General features: G+C 39.9%; 1 protein-coding gene across 5 annotated transcripts in view; it reads right to left on the reverse strand.

Moving 5' to 3' along the window:
• Positions 1 to 13,589: 13,589 nt before the first annotated feature.
• RC3H1 (ring finger and CCCH-type domains 1) overlaps positions 13,590 to 22,239 on the reverse strand; it is an 81,546-nt gene continuing 72,896 nt past the window's right edge. For 4 of the 5 annotated variants that reach the window (XM_045069725.1, XM_045069723.1, XM_045069722.1 and 1 more), the window contains one exon: positions 13,590 to 21,222. In XM_045069725.1, the coding sequence (XP_044925660.1) occupies positions 21,072 to 21,222 (151 nt within the window). In that variant the 3' untranslated portion in view covers positions 13,590 to 21,071. The remainder of the gene's footprint in view (positions 21,223 to 22,239) is intronic. The other variant, XR_006603587.1, reaches the window with a different exon arrangement.

Raw genomic sequence — 22,239 nt, forward strand, 5'->3', positions numbered from 1 at the left:
ATGAGAAAACTGCCCTTCACAAGGCTTCAGAATGTGTCCCAGATTAGAAAGCTAGCAAAGCTGTGGTTCAGACCCGCTGTACCTGTCTCACAGGTTTGGTGCTCCTGTAACATAGCTATGAAGGAAATGTCGTCTCTCCAGGTTAAAACTCCAGTTCTTTTTCTGGGAGCAGGGTCTGTATGTCATCAGCTGGTTCTTCTCCTCTGGATAGTCTCTATCAAGTTTGTCCAAGAATCCCTCCAAAGCCAGGGCCCCGGGGCCCAGAAATGAACCCAAGGATTGCCACTTTCTTTGGTTACACATTTTTATCAGAAGGCATTTGTCTCTGATGCGCATTCCAAACGAGATTTGCAGCTGGTCTTTTTTTTTTTTTTTTTTAAAGATTTATCCACCTGACAGAGAGAAATCACAAGTAGACAGAGAGGCAGCCAGAGAGAGAGAGAGAGGGAAGCAGGCTCCCTGCTGAGCAGAGAGCCCGATGCGGGACTCGATCCCAGGACCCTGAGATCATGACCCGAGCCGAAGGCAGCCGCTTAATCCACTGAGCCACCCAGGCGCCCCTGCAGCTGGTCTTTGGGAGTCTTTAACCCCAGCCTAGTCTCTGGGTCTCGTATAGCCCTCCCCGCCCCCGTCTCTGCCACCCTTGCCTTTGCACTGTCTAGTTTTTTGTTTTGTTTTGTTTTTTCAAAGATTTTATTTATTTATTTGACCGACAGAGATCACCAAGCAGGCAGAGAGGCAGGCAGAGAGAGAGGGGGAAGCAGGCTCCCCGCCGAACAGGGAGCCCGATGTGGGCCTTGATCCCAGGACCCTGACATCATGACCCAAGCCAAAGGCAGAGGATCAACCCACTGTGTAGTTTTTCATGATCCCAAATCCCTTTCTTCTTAGTTCATCTCAGACTGCTTCGATGAGGAAAGAGAGAAAGAGTGTCTATGCTGGGCTCGCTAATGTGGGTCTCTCCCTGCCCCACACTACCAACCCACTCGGCCCCAGACTCAATTATTCTATAGGGTTTTAACAATGGTCTAGATTTAAAGACCTAAAAGTGTGCTTAAATCAAATTTTTCATGGTAGCTTCTAATCATTTCTGAAATTGGGGGCAGACTCTATTTTTCTCTGAGTGGAAATAAGGTCGGAAGGAGCTGGGGGTTCTCTGTGCTCTGCTGTGTTAGGGGTAGGTTTGAGGGGCCACAGAGAGGAAAGAATATAGCATTCAGTCACCCTCTTTTTTTTTTTTTTTAATTATTAAGTGGTTTAAAGATTTATTTACTTGAAAGAAAGAGCTTGACCACACATGAGAGTGAGGGGAGGGCCGGAGGGAGATGGAGAGAGGCAGGCTCCCTGTGGGCTGGGTGGTGGAGTTGGGAGTCTGATGCGGGGCTGGATCCCAGGAACTCAAGATCATGACCTGAGCTGATACCAAGTCAGCGGCTTAACCAACTGAGCCAACCAGGTGCCCCACCCTCTCTTTAAAAAAAATATTTCTTTCAAGTGAGTAGTAAAGTTAAAAAAAAATCCCTCTTTCCCTACTTGGCCTCTAGTCTCAGCAGCAGCTCCTGATGCTTGCTGTTGATTCTCTCATGTTCTGGGCTGTTCTGTTCTCTGGCATCAAGAAGACCTTGGTGGAGTATAAACAGGAGAGCTGAGCTCCTGCTGCTGGTTACTGAGTAACTCAAAGCTTAACTTTTCATGGAAATTTGGCAAAATATCCAACACACAAACCAGAGCCATCTCCAGCTCTCCTGGGCTTCTAGGTTATGAGGTGGTTATGTTATTTTAACTGAGGGGAAATAAAGTTTGTCAAAATAATCCTGCGTTATTACTTGGCAGCTTTTCAGTGACTCTCAAAGCATCTCACTGGAATTTGTTAAAATTCTCACACAGGTTAGAAAGTCCAGCTTTAGTTTCAGGGACAGCAAATCAAAGTCACAAATATTTATCGAACATGCCCAGTGCACAGGCCACTGGACTTTCCACGTACCAGGTGCTTGATAAATATTTGTGTTTGAAGGAACCTGCTTTGGAGTAGTTTTGCTGACTATTCGCAGAAAAATACTTTAAATCCCTCCTAAATAGAAAGTTGAGGTTATTAAAAATGCTTACTTCTCCAGAGGGACTGACGCCTTGTATGACCAGAGGTAGTGGGTGAGGGCATTCTCGGGAGACTGAGCAGGAGAGCGGTGCATGAGGTCAAACTCGCTGTTCTGTTTTAGTCCAGGAAGATGTGGGTGGTGAAAGAGACATGAAGAAGGGGGGAAGACAGCAGAGGTAGAGGGAGGGGAAGGTTGTGTGGAGACAGAGGGGATGGCTTGGACAGACCTAGAAACTGCTGGGAAGAACTCCTAGGGAAGCCAAGGCCAAGGGGATGTGTTTGGTGAGTCCGGGTCAACCAGTGTGACTGGTGTCTCTCACCCACCGCTGCCATGGGAGGGCTGCTTAGCAAATCTGTCCAAACTCCTACAAGCAGGGAGGTGGAAATGAGGATCTAGGAATGAATGTGGCTTGGTAGCTTTTATCCCATCAGGAAACGAGGTTGGTTTCGGGCCCCCTCCAGGTGGCCAGTGCCGAAAACCAACCAGATGCCGCTTGGGAATAGGTTGTTCAACTTTGAACAGAAACGAGTTTTAGGAATCCTGTCTTGTGCGCTTACCGAAGTCCCGCTAAGCAGGGAATGGTGTCAAAGGCAAACCCTCAAGCTGCCTAGTGAGAGAAAGGGGCCGGCCCACTCCGGAGGTGTGGCCAGGGTCTCACCTGCCATCCAGGATTCCTAGGACGGGTCAGTTTTCTGGGACAGGTCAGTTTCCCTAGCTTGTCGGGGTAACAAAGGGCCCGCTCGGGGGAGGAGGACGAGCTTAGGGACTGAGGGAAACCAGAGGGTCCTGTAATCTAGATCATAATAGCCTAAACTCTTTAGACTTGAGAGGATAAGAAGATAAGCTGAGGTGGCTGTAGGTCTTCCTGGAAACTGAGTATTTAGGAGAGCTTTGATATTGCAAAGGCAATTCTTCCCTTTTAACCTAATGCTGTAGGAAACGACCTAGTGCTTGGTGAAGGGAACCATGGGAGCCAGCGGACTTGGGTGCACGTGTTTGGGTGTTTAGTGATGCCAGTCATGCTTATACCATTTGTGGTCAAGTTGCAGCTCCAGCAGCACGTACAGGGTCCTGCAAGAATGTGGCCTCGTACTGAACTTGAGGGAGTTGGGGGCAGCTTGAAAAGTCAGGTGGAGGCCAAGCCTCAGAAAGCTTTGTGTATAGTTCTGAGTTGTTTGAGTTTTATCCTTTGGTGCTTCAGATCAGTAAGGGTTTTAAGCCAGAGTGAGAAGGGATTATCAGGATTTGAAATGGAATAGGACTGGGGCAGAAAACCCAGTCACGAATCTGCCGAATCTGCCGCAGTAGACGTTCAGGAAATAATGAGGGCTGGTCAGCACCAGGACAGCGGGAATGCAGAGGAGGGAAGGGCGTCTGAGATCGTGCTCCAGGCTTGCAGCGCTGACTCTCCACCTTGTTCATCTTATAAACCCTTTCATACCTTTAAGAATCACCTCTTCAGAAGTAAAAGCCTCCCTGAATCACCTTGCTTCCCCAGCTCAATGCATTTTCCTTGAAGTAGTCTCCTTGATGCTAATTGTGTCTTACATCTCACTGCTTCAGGAAGTCTGATGATGGCAGAAACTGGATCTTCCTGCTTCTCAAATTGCTTTGCTGCTCACAGGTGTGGTCTGCGGACAAGCAGGACTGCCAGCCGCTGGGAGCGCATTAGGTAGTCCCAGGCCCCACTCCAGAGCTGCTGCAACAGTAAGGACACTTCAACAAGAGTGCCAGGTGAGACGTATGCACATTTCGTCTGAGACGTACTGACAAAGAAACTCTCCAATAAATGTGAATAAAGAGGCACAAATCAGATCCCTTCATTTCTGGCTAGTAACCTTTCCTTGGAATCCCTTTACTTTCAGAATAAAATCAAAATACTTTAGCATCATCTGCAGGCCTCAGTGGTCCAGCTCTGCCTCTTCTCATGCCATGGTCTCACTCCCTCTACCCTTGCCTCAAACAGTGAGTAACACAGATTCTTCTTTCCAAAAAATCATATTCCATAGAAACATATTCTGTTTTCTCTGACTAGCAGTCTCTCGTCTCCAACATTACCTGCTCTTCTGTCTGTTCTCTAAGTCTTACCTTCAATACAACTGCCTCAGGAAAGCCTTTGCTGCTCAGCCAAGCAAGATGAAGTGTACTTTGTGTACATTCTCACAGCTCCTGGCTCTTCTCCTTTGAAGACAATTGTAGCTGAATAATTTTTTTTGGTAATTCTAGTGTTTTGCTGATGATTATTACCTAACATATAATGTATTATTTGTTTCAGGGGTATGGGTCTGTGAATCATCAGTCTTAGCACATACCCTCCCCAATGTCCATAGCACTCACCATAGCACATACCCTCCCCAATGTCCATCACCCAGCCACCCTATCTCTACCACCCCCCTCGCCTCCAACAACCCTCAGTTTGTTTCCGGAGATTAAGCGCCTCTTATGGTTTGTCTTCCTCCCTGGGCCCATCTTGTTTCATTTTGTCCCATTCTACCCCCACGACCCCCTGCCATGCCTCTCAAATTCCTCATGTCAGAGAGATCATATGATAATTGTCTCTCTCTGATGGACTTATTTTGCTTAGCATAATAGCCTCTAGTTCCATCCAGGTCATTGCAAATGGCAAGATTTGGGGGGTTTTGATGGCTACATACTATTCCATTGTATATATATACCACATCTTCTTTATCTGTTCATCTGTTGATGGCACATCTAGGTTCTTTCCATAGTTTGGCTGTTGTGGGCATTGTTGCTATAAACACGTGGGTGCGTGTGCTCCTTCGGATCTCTACATATGTATCTTTAGGGTAAATACCCAAGTGTGATTGCTGGGTCGTAGGGTAGCTCTATTTTCCACTTTCTGAGGAACCTCCATGCTGTTTTCCAGAGTGGCTGCACCAGCTTGCATTCCCACCAACAGTGTAAGAGGGTTCCCCTTTCTCTGCATCCTTGCCAACATCTGTCATTTCCTGACTTGTTCATTTTAGCCATTCTGACTGGTGTGAGGCGGTATCTCACTGTGGTTTTGATTTGTATTTCCCTGATGCCGAGTGATGTTGAGCACTTTTTCACATGTCTGTTGGCCATTTGGATGTCTTTGGAGAAATGTCTGTTCATGTCTTCTAAGGATTTCTTGATTGGATTATTTGTTCTTTGGATGTTGAGTTTGACAAGTTCTTTTTTTTTTAAGATTTTATTTATTTATTTGACAGAGAGAGATCACAAGTAGGCAGAGAAAGAGAGGGAGAAGCAGACTCCCTGCCAAGTGGAGAGCCCGATGAGGGCTGGATCCCAGGACCCTGATATCACGACCTGAGCTGAAGGCAGAGGCCCAACCCACTGAGTCACCCAGGTGCCCAAGTTTGATAAGTTCTTTATAGATTTTGGATACTAGTCCTTTATCTGTCATTTGTGAATATCTTCTCCCATTCCGGCAGTTGTCTTTTGGTTTTGTTGACTGTTTCCTTTGCTATGCAAAAGCTTTTGATCTTGATAAAGTCCCAATAGTTTGCCCTTGCTTTACTTGCCTTTAGTGATGTTTCTAGGAAGAAGTTGCTGCGGCTGAGGTTGAAGAGGTTGCTGTCTGTGTTCTCAAGAATTTTGATGGATTCCTGTCCCACATTGAGGTCTTTCATCCATTTTAAGTCTATTATTGTGTGTGGTCTAAGGAATTGGTCCAGTTTCATTCTTCTGCCTATGGCTGTCCATTTTTCCCAACACCATTTGTTGAAGAGATGGTCTTTTTTCCACTGGACATTCTTTCCTGCTTTGTCAAAAATTAGTTGACCATAGAGTTGACAGTCCATTTCTGGGCTCTCTATTCTGTTCCATTGAGCTGTGTGTCTTTTTTTGTGCTAGTATCATACTGTCTTGATGATGACAGCTTTGTAATAGAGCTTGAAGTCTGAAATTGTGATGCCACCAAATTTGGTTTTCTTTTTCCACATTCCTCTGGCTCTTTGGGGTCTTTTCTGGTTCCATATAAATTTTAGGATTATTTGTTCCATTTCTTTGAAAAAAATGGATGGGATTTTGATAGGGATTTCATTAAATGGGTAGATTGCTTTAGGTAGCATAGACATTTTCACAATATTTGCTCTTCTAATCCGTGAACATGGAATGTTTTTCCATTTCCCTGTGTTTTCCTCAATTTCTTTCATGAGTACTTTATGATTTTCTGAGTACAGATTCTTTGCCTCTTTGGTTAGGTTTATTCCTAGGTATCTGATGGTTTTGGGAGCAATTTTATGGGATTGACTCCTTAATTTCTCTTTCTTCTGTCTTGTTGTTGGTGTATAGAAATGCAACTGATTTCTGTAGACTGATTTTTTATCCTGACACTATACTGAATTCCTGTATGAGTTCTAGCAGATGTGGAGTGGAGTCTTTTGGTTTTCCACATAAAATATCATATCGTGTATAAAGAGTGAGAGTTTAACCTCTTCTTTGATGATGCCAATGCCCTTTATTTCTTTTTGTTGTCTGATTGCTGAGGCTAGGACTGCTAGTACTATGTTGAGTAGCTGTAGTGATAGTAGACACCCCTGCCAAGTTTCTGACCTTAGGAAAAAAGCTCTCAGTTTTTCTCCATTGAGAATATTTGCTGTGGGTTTTTCATAGGTGGCTTTGATGATATTGAAGTATGTACCCTCTATGCCTACGCTGTGAAGAGTTTGATCAAGAAAGGATCCTGTACATTGTCAAATGCTTTTTCAGCATCTATTGAGAGTATCATAGGGTTCTTCTTCTTGCTTTTATTAATGTAGTATATCAAACTGATTGATTTGCAGATGTTGAACCAAACTTGCAGCCCAAGAATAAATCCCACTTGGTCGTAGTGAATAATCCTTTTAATGAATTGGTTAGTATTTTGGTGGAAATTTTTGCATCCATGTTCAAGGATATTGGTCTGTAATTCTCCTTTTTGATGGGGTCTTTGTCTGGTTTTGGGATCAAGGTCATGTTGGCCTCATAAAATGAGTTTGGAAGTTTTCCTTCCATTTCTACTTTTTGGAACAGTTTTAGGAGAATAGGTATTCATTCTTTAAATGTTTGGTAGAATTCCCCTGGGAAGCCGTCTGGCCCTGGGCTCTTGTTTCTTGGGAGATTTTTGATGACTGCTTCAATCTCCTTACAGGGTTATGTTATGGGTCTGTTCGGGTTTTCTATTTCTTCCTGGTTTAGTTTTGGTAGTTTTTATCTCTAGGAATGCATCCATTTCTTCCAGATTGTCAAATTTCCTGGTTATAGTTGCTCATAATATGTTCTTATAATTGTTTGTACTTTTTTTTTTTTTTTTTGGGGGGGGGGCGTTGGTTTTTATCTCTCCTCTTTCATTCCTGATTTTTTAACTTGGGTCCTTTCTCTTTTCTTTTGAATAACTCTGGCCAGGGGTTTATCAATCTTATTAATTCTTTCAAAGAATCAGCTCCTAGTTTCATTGATTTGTTCTACTGTTCTTTTGGTTTCAATTTCATTGATTTCTGCTCTGATCTTTATTATTTCTCTTCTCCTGCTGGGTTTGGGTTTTCTTTGCTGTTCTTTCTCCAGCTCCTTTATGTGTAGGGTTAGGTTGTGTACTTGAGAGCTTATACTTTCCTCTCAGGACTGCCTTTGATGTGACCTAAAGATTTTGAACAGTTGTGTTTTCATTTCTTTCCATGAATTTTTAAAATTCTTCTTTAATTTCCTGGTTGACCCATTCATTCTTGAGTAGGATGCTTGCTAGCCTCCATGTACTTGAGTTCTTACCAACTTATCTTTTGTGACTGAGTTCTAATTTCAAAGCATTGTGGTCTGAAAATATGCAGGGAATGATCCCAATCTTTGGTACCAGTTGAGACCTGATTTGTTACCTAGTTCCCTGTGCACTAGTGAAGAATGTGTATTCTGTTGTTTGGGGATGGAATGTTCTAAATAAATCTGTGATGTCCATCTGGTCCAGTGTGTCATTTAAAGCCTTTATTTCCTTGATGATCTTTTGCCTGGATGATCTGTCCATTTCAGTGAGAGGGGTGTTACTTTTATTGTATTTTTGTTAATTGTGTTTCTTTGATTTTGTTATTGATTGGTTTGTATAATTGGCTGCTCCCATGTTAGGGGCATAGATATTTAAAATTGTTAGCCCATCTTGTTGGACAGACCTTTTAAGTATAGTATAATGTCCTTCCTCATCTCTTATTATAGTGTTTGGCTTAAAATCTAACTTATCTGATAATAGGATTGCCATCCCAGCTTTCTTTTGATGTCCTTTAGCATGGCAAATTGTTTTCCACCCCCTCACTTTAAATCTGGAGGTGTCTAAAAAATGAGTTTCTTGCTGACAGCATATTGATGGGTCTTGGTGTTTTTGCTCTCTCTTTGCTTAGAGGACCCGTTTCAATATTTCTTGTAGGGCTGGCTTGGTGTTTGTAAATTCATTTAGTTTTTGTTTGTCCTGGAAGCTTTTTATCTTTCTATTTTCAATGACAGACTCGTTGGATATAGTATTCTTGGCTGCATATTTTTCTTGCTTGGTGCTCTGAATGTATCATGCCAGTCCTTTCTGGCCTGTTAGGTATCTATGGATAGGTCTGCTGCCAATCTAATATTTCTACTGTTGTATGTTACAGATTTCTTGTCCTGAACTGCTTTCAGGATTTTCTCTTTGTCACTGAAACTTGTAAGTTTTACTATTAGATGACAGGGCGTGAACTTGTTTTTATTGATTGCAGGGGTTCTCTGTGCCTCCTGGATTTTGATGCTTGTTCCCTTTGTCAAATTAGGGAAATTCTCTGCTACAATTTGCTCCAATGTACATTCTGTCCCTCTCTTCTTCTTCTGGAATCTCAATTATTCTAATACTATTTCATCATACGGTATCACTTATCTCTCGAATTCTCCCCTTGTGGTCCAGTAGTTATTTTTCTTTTGCTCAGCTTCTTTATTCTACATCATTTGGTCTTCTCTATCACTAATTCTTTCTTCTGCCTCATTTATCCTAGCAGTGAGAGCCTCCATTTTTTTATTGCACCTCATTAATAGCTTTTTAAATTTCAACTTGGTTAGATTTTAGTTATTTCTCCAGAAAGGGATTCCCTAGTATCTTCCATGCTTTTTTTCAAGCCCAGGTAGCACCTTGATAATCATCATTCTGAACTCTAGTTCTGACATATTATTAATGTCCATATTGATTAGGTCCCTAGCCATCAGTACTGCCTCTTGGTTTTTTTGTTGTGGTGAGCTTTTCTGCCTTGTCTTTTTATCCAGATAAGAACAGATGAATGAGAGAACAATACTAATAGGGTAACAATGACCCCAGAAAAATATACACTAACCAAATCAGAAGAGACCAAAAATCAGGGGTAGAATGAAAGGGGGGAAAAACAAAATATATATATATATATATATATATATATATATATATATATATATATATTAGACTGGTGAATAGAACAGAGTCACACACTTGATTCTGGACACACACACACACACACACACGTGACTGTAAAGATGAAAATTTAAAAGATAAATTTTAAAGATGAAATTTAAAATTTTCAACTTTAAATTTTAAAGATGAAAAATAAAATTTTTTAAAAAGATTTTATTTATTTATTTGACAGACAGAGATCACAAGTAGGCAGAGAGGCAGGCAGAGAGAGAGAGAGAGAGGAGGAGGAAGCAGGCTCCCTGCAGAGCAGAGAGCCCGATGTGGGGCTCGATCCCAGGACCCTGGGGTCATGACCTGAGATGAAGGCAGAGGTTTTAACCCACTGAGCCACCCAGGTGCCCCGAAAAATAAAAATTTTAAAGATGAAAATTTAAAAAGGTTCTGAAAAAGGAATTGATAAGAAGTTGATTGAAAAAAGAAAAAAGAAAGAATGTAATCAGGCTGGAGATTAGAACAAAGCCATGCGCTAGATTTAGGGTATATTTTGATCTGTTAGAAGACACTGTATCCCAAAATTTTGAAGAAAAAACCTGTATCTATACAAAAAAAAATAAGGTTAAGTACAATGAAGAGATATATATAACTATAAAAATGAAAATTAAAAAAGATTTTTAAAAAAGATTTTATTTATTTATTTGACAGAGAGAGATCACAAGTAGGCAGAGAGGCAGGGAAGCAGGATCCCTGCCTAGCAGAGAGCTGGATGTGGGGCTCGATCCCAGGACCCTGGGATCATGACTTGAGCTGAAGGCAGAGGCTTTAACCCACTGAGCCACCCAGGTGCCCCTAAAAAAGATTTTTTAAAAGGTATTGATAAAATAGAAAACATTAAAATAGGAAGAGGAACAATTTTTTTAAATTGAGGGCAAAAAAAAAGCCATGAATTCTATGTGTTGTTTTCCCTAGCTCTAGAGTTCGCAGTTCTCATTGTTCAGTGAACTTGGTCTTGGCTGGATGTTCTTGCTGATCTTCTGTGGGAGGGGCCTGTTGTAGTGATTCTCAAATGTCTTTGCCTGAGGCAGAATTATACGGCCCTTGCAGGGGGCCAGGCTAAGTAATCTGCTGGGGGGGTTTGTTCTTGGTAGCTTTTGTTCCCTGAACGCTTTACATGTAGCTTTGGACAACAGGAATGAAGATGTCGGCCTCCCAATCTCTGGCCCCATAGAAGTTGAGAGCTCAGGGTCCCACTCCTCAGTATGCCCTCAGAGAAAAGCAGTCAATCCCTCCTGTCTCCCTGGTCTCCAGCTGCAATTTCAGTTCACCTGGCCTGTGAGCAAGCATTTCTCTCTGGCACAGGGCCCTGTTTGGAGTTTCCAAACCCAGCATATTTCTGCAGCATGCTCCCGCGCTGCTCCTCTTGGAGGAGGAGGTCTCCCTGGATCTGCCACTTGTGGGGTCCCTGCTCAAAGAGCAGTGGTCCAACTGTGCCTTGGATTACAGCTTGAGGTAACCCTGAGCTGAAAGACCCCTCCTTGGCTCCATCCCTGCAACCAGTCTCCCTGCCTTGTTATCTGGGAGCTCTGCCACACTCAGTCACCCATGGCCCTTCTGCATCCCTGTGCATCCTGAGACCACACTGTCCCCGCAAGGGCACCACCCCCTGCTTAGCCTCTGGAACAATGTCCTTCAGTGGAGCAGACTTCCCAAAGTTCCGATTTTGTGCTTGCTGCTCTACCACTTGCCAGGGGCCAGCCCTCTCCCCGTGGTCTCTCTTCCCGAATGTTGCCTTGGATTCACTTCTCCGTACATCCCACTTTCCAGAAAGTGGTCCATTTTCTGTTCCGAGAATTGCTGCTCTTCTTTTCTTTGATCTCGTTAGTAGGTGTTCAGAATGGTTTGATATCTAGCTGAACTCCTGGGACCTGATATTTAGGTCCCCTACTCCTCTGCCAACTTGCCCCCCCCTTTTTTTAAACAATCATTTTTTAAAAAAGGTTTTATTTATTTGAGAGACAAGAGATAGCAAGAGAGCATAAACACAGTGGAAAGGGAGCGGGCTCCCTGCTGTGCAAAGAGCCCAATGAGGACTTGATCCCAGAACCCCGGACCATGACCTGAGCTGAGGGCAGCCAGCCAACTGACTGAGCCACCCAGGTGTCCCTGTTACCTATTTTAAAACTGTTCATGTCAGTTTCCATAACTGGAGATTAAGCTCCTTGAAGATGAAGACAGGAGTCTATCTTCTACAGTGTGGTACATTTGATTAAGTACTCAGTAATTCACTTCAGTAAACACCAAAGTGGGTGTTCAGTGAGTAGCTGAAAGGCCAATTTTGAGTTGTAAAGTCTTCCAAGTAAGGGTGGCAGCCAGTATTAAATGGGCCACCATGTTGGAAAGTGGAGGGCATTTATTAGTTGATCATTGCAGATTAGCTGGTTACTGGGAATGAAATGCTAATATACACAAAAAACAAACTCATATTAATCTATGTGAGTCTCAGTGTAATGGGTCAAAAAATATCCTACTGCTGATGGGCAGGGTAGGCCTAGCATAGTGGTAAAGATGGCATGGCTGGTTTTGGAATTCCCACTCTACATTTTGTAACATTCAAGGATGGTTGCAGTACCATGTTTGCATACCCTCTAAACTTTTTCTTTTTAAAAAGATTTTATTTAGGGCGCCTGGGTGGCTCAGTGGGTTAAGCCGCTGCCTTCGGCTCAGGTCATGATCTCGGGGTCCTGGGATCGAGTCCCGCATCAGGCTCTCTGCTCAGCAGGAGCCTGCTTCCTCCTCTCTCTCTCTCTCTCTGCCTGCCTCTCTGCCTACTTGTGATCTCTCTCTGTCAAATAAATAAATAAAATCTTTAAAGAAATAAATAAATAAAAAGATTTTATTTATTTGACAGACAGAGATCACAGGTAGGCAGAGAGAGGAAGGGAAGCAGGCTCTCCGCTGAGCAGATGTCGGGCTTGATCCCAGGATCCTGGGATCCTGACCTGAGCTGAAGGCAGAAGCTTTAACCCACTGAGCCACCCAGACGCCCTTAACCTTTCTTTTATTATGGTCGATTCCCTTGGGGTCAGGTGTGGTACCAAACAAAGATACCTATTTGATAATTGTTGGTAGGAGGTGAAAATAACCTTCACTGTTTAGGTATATTACTTTCCTGCAAAAATAAATGAAATGCCAGGAATTGTCAGTTATACATCTTTAAAAAATATGGGCATTTACTTACATAAATATGTTGCTATTATACACTGAACAAAAAGGTCATTCCTTGGTCTTACTTAGTAACCAGGCGCCTGGGTGGCTGTTGTTAAGCATCTGCCTTTGGCCCAGGTCATGATCCCAGGGTCCTAGGATCAAGCCCCGCAATAGACTCCCTGCTCGGTGGGGAGCCTGCTTCTCCCTCACCCACTGCCCCTGTTTGTGTTCCCTCTCTCGCTGTCTGTCAAATAAGTAAAATTAAAAAAAAAAAAAAAAAATTTCCCCCCACCTTTGATTCAGGATGCAATTTCCTTTTTGTCTTAACCTTCTTTTGAATCTAGCAGCCCCTTCCCCTCCCCTTTATCCTTCTTCATGTCACTGAATTGCTGACTAAGGCATATTTTACACCAGTCTCTAGTAGGAGAAAATCAACCTATACACCCTCCAACTGCAAGGAATGACTAATGGGTGGGGATTTCAGGACAATGAGAAGTCAGTTAGGATGGAAAGACAAAAAGTATTTGCATCAGGAAGGTACCCACAGGAAGTCCATGCTGCTTAAACATAAAAGAAGGTCCTGATTAGGAAGTGGCTTAAAAAGGTAAGTAATAAGTAAAATCTTAAAAAACAAAAAACAAAAACCAGAGCTCTGGATATTAGCCCCGGAGTCTCACTGACTACTGATGCTAGGATCTCAGACGCACCACCTTTACCATGCAATAGCTTTAGAACATAGGAAGGAATATGGATGATAGTGTATTTAAGGTTGGAGTAATTCCTATGATATTTCTACAAAATTGGCTACTGCAAGTATGTTTTAATCTAATTCTCAATTTTTCACATAAAAAAAGATGTAACAATCCCAACGTTAGAATAAAATGGCACAGACTCGTTTATAAAAAAAGACTACACATTTCTCCTCATTAATTTATCATTTAATATAAATGCTGACAGAAAGCAGATAAAGACCTTGTAGACACTTTCATATATTTACAAACCAAAAGGTGAATCACCTCCTTCTACTTGTTAAAATAACCCTTTTATCTGCAACTCATGGGAGCTTTAAACACTAGTTAGGAGCAACATGAGGCTGAGTCAGTTTCCACGGTAATAAAGGAAATAGCATTTTAACAAAATGTGGCATCTTTGATATAAACAACATGCACACAAATAATACAAAATTGATAAAGATGGCCTTAATCCTCTTAAAAACCTGACAAGTATAACATGCACTTATTCAGACCCAGAATTCTGCTGCCCTAAACATCTTCCTATTACTCTTTATTTCCACCTCACTTGTTTTGAAGGCTGTTTAAAAATTGGAAATATAAACACATTAAAAAGAGAAGAAAATGGTCCATTTCGAACAGGGTTTTTTTCTTCCTATTCCAAAACCCCAACTTTCAAGAGATAGTCTTCAAATAAGATTTCACAGTTTGCCAGAATCTAAAGAACCATTCACAGTTTGTGAAATTCCAACCCATTTATTTTCATTTCTTTTTTTAAAAAGTTGAAAACTCCTGGAAAAAGTAAAATTTCACAAACTTTAGCAACTTAAAAATCAGCTGTCACTTTAAGACAATATTTTTATTCCTGAACAGGTGGGTGGAGACAGGCAAGAATAAACAGGGAGCTGAGGCAAGGAAAAAAATAGGAATTCAAGAGAACTTTTAAAAAATGGTACTTTGTCTAGCACTGATTTATATGAATAGGAGATATAAATTCTCACTATCCAGAACTAAGTGATTTCATGAAGTCATCTATAACCTGACTCAAATCTCATGGGCTCCTTTATGAACCTAAATTATTTTTGTCTTGTTAAATATACCTCTGCAGGGCACAATCACATACAATCAATACGATTGGTAAATTACACAAGCTCTATCCCAAGCAAATATGCATCAATGTTAAAAAGTTTTTTTTAAAAAAACAAAAAACAAAAAACCAAAATAAAACAAAATAAAATCCACCCAAAAAGGTGATAATGACTGCAGAATGTCTCGGGGAGACTGGTATGAGCCTAAAGACCAAATTGACCATAGTCATGGAAAAAGGGTAGCAGGAGGAACAAGGGGAAACCACACACAAAGAGGAATCTCACAACTGGAAAATGCTTCAGTGGGTAAAAGATTTTGTTCATCTTAATTAACTTTTTCCACTGCTCTTGTTCCAAAAAGTTAGAGTATCATCATAAAGTAAGACAACAAGGCCTCTGATCAGTGAATAAAATGGAAAAAAGAAAATTCCCCTGCAAGTTCCTTTCATTTCCAGAAGGTAGGAAGAGGATGAAGGGCGATTGGGGTGGGGTTGGGATGTGGGGTATGGCAATGAAAATGTGGGCAATAACACACCTGGAAAAAGTAGCTCTCAGGACAGTGCCTTCGTTGAAAAGAGGATGTAAAAATGATAAACAAAAGCTTCAAATACCTTTATATCAGAGGAATATATTACAGGGTTGTTTAGATACTATTGTAAGAATGGCAGTCAATCAGTGATTACACTATAAATGGTGATTTAAAAAAATAACAATAGGCAACCCCCAACCCCCAAACCAAAACCCAACAACATCCAGGCAACCAATTATCCAATAGTTTCTTTCCATCCTTTTCATGACCCTTTTATGCACTGGCTGGGGTGGGGAGCAGGGGCTGTCTGATAGTTTCCAGTTATAAGATGACTCTGAGTGTACAACCTAAAATGGAAGCCAAAGACTTGTGAGCTCTGTCTACACAGAGTTAAAAACAACAAAACAAAACAAAAACAACCAGAAGCAGACCTCAGTACAAGAAAACAAGTCATCTTGTCTAGTGTGTATATATACATACATATATATGTATATATATATATACATATACTAACTCCACAGGATTTAACTTTTCTAAATACACATTTTTGGACACAATATTACCTTGAGGTTTAACTTCTCTCTCTCGGGTTATTGTGCCTTATTTTCTTGTGAAAACAAAGGTTATTACTCTAGGGATGTTTTGCTTAGGAATAAAATTCAAAGTAAATTCAGTGTTTGGCTGAAAATTCAGAGGCTCTGAAAAGAAGGATTCCAGTGATGAGGTTAAGTCCCTTTATCACAACACAATTTCAAAGGGCTCTACCCACTTTCTTCAGTGCAGTATTGAAAACCCACCTACTGGGAACACATTTATTATTAAAAGGTGTTACTTCTTCCTGGTGGTGGCAGTGTCCTATTATTTATTAACATCATAGCTAGTATTACTTATCAATTAGAATATTTTATATGTGAAAATATCTTTAGCAGTCAAAGCAATAAAATCTTAAAAACCAAATCTTAAGTTGGTATTTACTACAATTAACAGTACCTTTTGACAAAAACAGCTTTCTTTTTCAAATGGCTCAGAAAAGTTGAATAAAGAATTTAATAAAATATTAACTGCAATCCACCTACAACTCCCAGTAAATCCTTTCAGCAGGAAAATTTCATAAAGCTGAGCTGAAGCACAAATAAATATAAAAGTCATAGCTGTCCAAGGTAGAAAGGTATGAAAGAGGACCAGCAAAATGGGTAAAATGATGACAGCAGTAGACCACTTATTTGTTCAGTCCCTAATGTTGAAAGTAAAATCTGCTTTAGTTTAGTTGCTCTAATTTTTTTTCTAAAAGGACAGGCTGATTTTTCAGGGAAGAGATCATCTTGTAACACTATCACCAGGTATCACCAACTAAAAAATAAACACAATCAGGCTCTTTTAGGGGACAAATCTAGGTAAACACTGAAGTTAATTTCTAGGCAGATCATTAATTTCTCCAAAAAAAGTAACTGGATCTTTCCTTTTACAAAATATGTATCCGTATAGGTGCTTTTAACAGGTAAATTTAAAATTATGAAACCTTTTCTCAAGTCTTTAAAATGAGCAAAAATGAAGTGGAAAAAAGAGGGTAAGACCTCCATCCATCACCATTTATATTTAAAAGCACTCAAATACTTTTTAGTGAAGATACTGTTTTTCTCCAAATCCAAATATAATCATAGACATGCAGTGACTATAGTTTATTTCTCACCAGTCACATGCTCATGAATTCTTTTACCCAGTCTCATAGCTTGACCATGGTGATATAGATTGTCCTTCCAGACACTAGTACAAAACCAAAACACACAAGATGCTGTCATGACAAAATAATCTCAAAAAACAGGGGATCTGCTTACACACAATATTGTAAAAGATGCATTCACTGGTTTAGAGAAACTGGTGAATTTTCATTACTTTTACATTTTATAAGGCCAGCTACCTTTAACAGTTATCTTTAGATAAATCTATTACACAGTACAATCAACTGACAAATACTAAAAGGTTTCACAATCAAAATGGCTATTTCCCCCAAAACCAAAACAGAGTAAAGCACAAGTCTTTGGCTCTCCTTTAAAGAAAACAGCAGGTTACCATTCTTAACCAGACCTTTGTTTGCCTACCAGTAGGGCAAATACCACATTTGTGCATCACTGAGTAATAACACCATTAGAAAAGGCAACTTCACAGAAGTTATTGGCTAAGCGAATTCATTTGAATGCTCTGTTTTGAGGCAGCAAACTGTCACTGTTGCAGATTGGGGAGGGCAGTGGGTAAGTCAAGGGGAATCTGCAAGACAGAAAAGGGTCAGGAAAAAAAACAAAAAACAAACTTTGAGCTCCAACCCTGAAGACCTATGGAAAAGTCTGATGGAGTTACACATTCATGGTAGCAAATGAGAATCATACCAATTTTATGTCTTTTAGGCAAAAGAATAAATGCATGGGAAGTCCAGAAGGGAAGGGAAATACGACGAGAGAAGGGAATCAGCCACATTAATGCCATACCAAATAATTTTTTTATACATTCTGAGTATTTGGATATTTATAACTGGTATTAGAAATAGTGTCTTATCATGTGAATACTATTACTAGAAACTTATGCTATAACTAACTGTTCTTTTGATTACAAAAGTTACAAGGAATGGATCTTTGGTCACTTTAGCTTCTGTAAATTACCCAAGACAGGGCAGCTACTGGACTTATCTTGTGACAGTATCTATAAGGTAAAAGAACTATATATAAGTTAGGAAACTATGTAACTATATCTTATTCTTAGTTCTTCTACTCTTTTCCAGAGATACCTTGGGGGGAAAAAATACTTTTATATTCCTAGCTATAAGATTCTGGTTTTGTTATTTAAACAAGAGTGAACACAATGATTATTATACTCCTACCTTCACCCTCTCAGAATTGCTCATGTTCATCTGTGATGTCAGTCTTGCTTCTGAATTCAATGAAAAGCAAAAAAAGTCATCTCCAGAAGAAATTAATATTTACTAAGTAGAAAGCATAAAAACTGTATTTCCTATTTGACCAATTTAATTTAACTGCTTCTAAAGATATACATTTTAACAGCAAAGAAAATGAAAAAAACAAAAAAACAAAACCCAAAAAACCCAAAACCAAATCCCCCCAAAACAATCCCTTTCACATGTTTGGGGGGGGGGGGCGCAGCTGAAGAGTCAAGCAGTTAAAAGAAGAGTCAAGCAGTTTTGCCCAAAAAGGCTGCTTACCCTTACAGGCTCATCATTTCACAAACTGTACCACAGAGAAAGGGAAAAGGAAAAAAAAAATCCAAACTTTGGAGGTTTTATTTAATTTCTAAAACTGCTTGGGGGTACTAGGAAAGTTTTAAGAATTTCCACTGAGATAAGGCAGAATGACCAATTTAAAATAGGTAAGTTAAAGGCACAGTGGGATAGGCTATCATTCTTCTGCCTTTCTACCCAACCAGATTTCCTCTAGAGTGTGTGGGGCCTTACTGAGGTACAGCTAGAATTAAGGCTACAATTTAAGTGATCTGTCCCCCATCCCCATCACCAATGAAACTACCTTAAAAAGTGAAAGGGACGATTTTAAGTCAATTCAAAATAGTGGCTTTTCTGGTTTTATTCTTAATAGAAATACTACCTATTCCTGCCTAGCTTATGAAATAAAAATGGTGGAAGCAAGGAGTGTATTTGGAGGATATAAAAATAAGAATGACAGAAGTTGACTTATTAGATGTTTCAATGGATATCCAAAATAGAATTTTACATTTATTCTGAACTTCAACAAAATCAATACTCAAAAATTCCCTAATACCAGAATCATTCTGAGTTCCAAACTGAACCAACTGCTTCTAAAATTTAGGAATTATCTAACATGTCCAAGTGAGAAATAAGATCTGCCCAAATCTGCCTACAGAAGGTTGGAGGCCAAGAATGTTGCCTTTTACAGTTATACAAAGAAATGAAAAATCTTGGGACTCTGTCAGACATACAAAGTTTCTCTCCTTCTCCCAAAAAACAATAAGCACTTACATATAAGAGGGTTTCAAGCAAAAAAGAAAACAAACAAAAAAGCAAAAAAAGCAAGTGTGTATTTTTTTAAAAAAGGAAAATATGATTATCAACTGAAAAAATGCCTCATCTTCATTCAGTGCTTCTACCTCCCAATCAGTCATTTTATCGCAACAGCTGCGCTCATGCGAAAAAATCCTTAAAACATACCCAATATATATACAGATATAGCTATGTATATATGTATATATATATAATATATATAAATTTTTATTTAAATAAAAAAGAAAGCTCGAATCCCAAGCCAATATGTGTATATCAAATCCTTGACCAGCCAGGTCTGTAGGGCATAATCAAATTCAATGTGAAATAGTATATAAACACAGTGCGCCTTGACTGGGCAAATTAAATAATCGCTACTCAAAAGAGTGTTCTGTTTGGACTCTCCTACTGGTAGGCAATGACAGGACTGTATTTCCCTCCCTCCTCCCCCCATTTGTTTCAGTTAACAGTATGATGGACACAGAGCTTACACTGAGGTTGTTATGACCTCAGCAGGAGTTAAGGGTTAAGAAAATAAGAAACAAGAAAAATACAAACTCTTGCTTTTACCCAACCAAAGCAATGCAGTAACTTATTACATAACCAGTGCTTTCTGTTTTAGTAGTATAGTCCAGAAAGGGAAAGTTTTAAAAAATCAGGCAAACGGAGGGATGGGGAGGGTGACTACATCAAATAATCCCCACTAAACATGTTCTATAGGGTCTTAGTTCAGTATAGACACATGGCATCAGAATATGTGCAGCAGAACTAATTAAAAAAAAAATTCTTCCTTATTCTTTTCAACACTTTTACAAGGAATCTCTTCACTACTGTAAAGTCAAGTCTAAGAAAACTGACTTTTAGATATTTACAACCAAATGGTGCCAATGATTCTGAACAACAACTAGTCAATTCATAACTATCCTTAAGATCTGGGCAGTCTGTATTTGCCAAATCTACTTGAAAGCCAGTGGCTTTCATGTGATTTTATACTTTCGGTTTTGAGTAAAACAAAATAAAAACATCCACAAAATAACATGACTGTTCATTTTCAGTTCAAGTCAAGTGCTGCAGTTTTAAAACATGGTTGATTTTTTTAAAAATACATTTTATGATTTTAGCAGAAGTTTAATTTGAAAAAGCACAGCTCCAAATTTCCAACCATCCGCTCAGTACAGGTAATACATTGACCATGTATTTTCAGTACTAGTAAGTTACAGTTCATTCTTAAAATCATCTCCATTTAAACTAATCAAAGAGCCTACAATATTGGCCTGACTTTCTGATTACATTAAGAGAAGGACATGGATCCTTAATATGGAAGTGAGAACTTCAAAAAATTAATTGGTAATTATCTCTCTGAAAAAGCAAAAACCAGAAGTTTTAGTGCTATATGAAAAACATATATATGAGGCCAGTAACAAGAAAGAGAAAGAAAATTATGACTTTCAAGTAATAGCTCTTGGAAAAGTTGGTTTGCTGCACATTTTCTAATAACTAGTCTACTACTGTCTCTTTGTTTCTCAAGCACCACCAAATTCTCAGTCTGGTGCTTTCTGTCTGTTTTAATTATGGGGTTTACAAACGTTGGATAGGACTGGGGGTAAGGAATTATACACTGGGTATGTAATAATACCAAAATACAAGAAAAACCTACTTCATTAAGATCATACAATTAATCAAACAGAGTGTATATATAATATCTTCTTTTTTTTTAAAGCCCTGGATCCAAGGCGTCCAAAGTTATTAAAATAAAGTTCATTCACAGAACAAAAACAAATTTAATCTGAATTGCTTGCAGATACTGCTAATTTTCTTTTTCTTTTTCTTTTTTTTTAAATTAAAAAATGCATTAATGTGAACTATGTGCAGGGTTTGTTTTTAGTAGTGGTGTTTGTGCACATTGCCTCCGCTACTGTTCCTTGATTTCTCTGACCACTCTCAGAGAAAAAGTTTAGAAGTTATCTGTTCTCCTACCCCTATGCCCCGCAAATTAATCAGGAGCAAAAGATAAACGTTGGACTCTTCATAATTTAGGGAGCAGAAGTGGGTGTGACTCCTGCTCTCTGGGAGTCATTGTTGTCACCTCCTCCCTCGGGGTCCTCTGACAGGTTCAGAGAGCTGGTCTTGTTTGACAGGAGGCTGATATTCTCTTGTGTCAAAGCTGAGCCATTTGGTACATCGCTGTTGACATATAAAAAAAAAGTTGGAATTTTAAATAAGGAGAGAGATAAAAATGAGTATTAGCAGAATAAAATCAATAGGGTCTTTCTTGCGGCACCTGGGTGGCTCAGTGGGTTAACTCTGCCTTCAGCTCAGGTCATGATCTCAGGGTCTTGGGACTGAGCCCCACATCGGGTTCTCTGCCTATTTGTGATCTCTCTCTCTGTATTAAATAAAGAAAATCTTTAAAAAAAAATGTTTTTTTGGGGCGCCTGGGTGGCTCAGAGGGTTAAGCCTCTGCCTTCGGCTCAGGTCATGATCTCAGGGTCCTGGGATCGAGTCCCACATCGGGCTCTCTGCTCAGCGGGGAGCCTGCTTCCTCTTCTCTCTCTCTCTCTGCCTGCCTGCCTCTCTACCTGCTTGTGATCTCTGTCTGTCAAATAAATAAATAAAATCTTAAAAAAAAAAAAATTTTTTTAGGGCCTTTCTTTTACTAGTATGGAAAAATATGCAAGTAGCTTTTTGGACTTTAATTTACAGTTCGATGTCCATGGTTTATGCATGGGGTTTGGCAAACTAAGGCTAAGCAGTGCCTGTTTTTGTAAGTATAATTTTACTGAAACATAGCTTGCCCATCTGTTCATGGATTGTCTATGGCTGCTTTCACACTACAAGGGCAGAACTGAGAGTTTCTCCACAGAGACTGTAAGACCCCTAATTTTAAATTCTTACTATCTGGACTAAAAGCTCTGACCCCTGCTTTAGCAGGCTTACAAGTACAAGAAATTATTTAGAACTCAGGACAATGCATTGATTTAATTAGCTAAAAACAAAAGGGCATTAGAAATTATTGCTATGCCATCATCAAGAGAGTAACTCAGGACTATGCCGCAAATGACTTCAAACTACCCTGAGGAAATAATGACAGCTGTGCACATAAAGAACTACTACAAACCTGTTTATTGCAGGGTTGTTCACAGAGAGCTAACATGTATCCCTCCACCTCTAGATGATATGGGATAGACCGAATTAAAAACC

The sequence above is a fragment of the Mustela putorius genome, unplaced genomic scaffold (genome assembly GCF_011764305.1).
Source record: "Mustela putorius furo isolate JIRA1106 unplaced genomic scaffold, ASM1176430v1.1 tig00003942_pilon_pilon_pilon, whole genome shotgun sequence".
Taxonomy (NCBI): domain Eukaryota; kingdom Metazoa; phylum Chordata; class Mammalia; order Carnivora; family Mustelidae; genus Mustela; species Mustela putorius.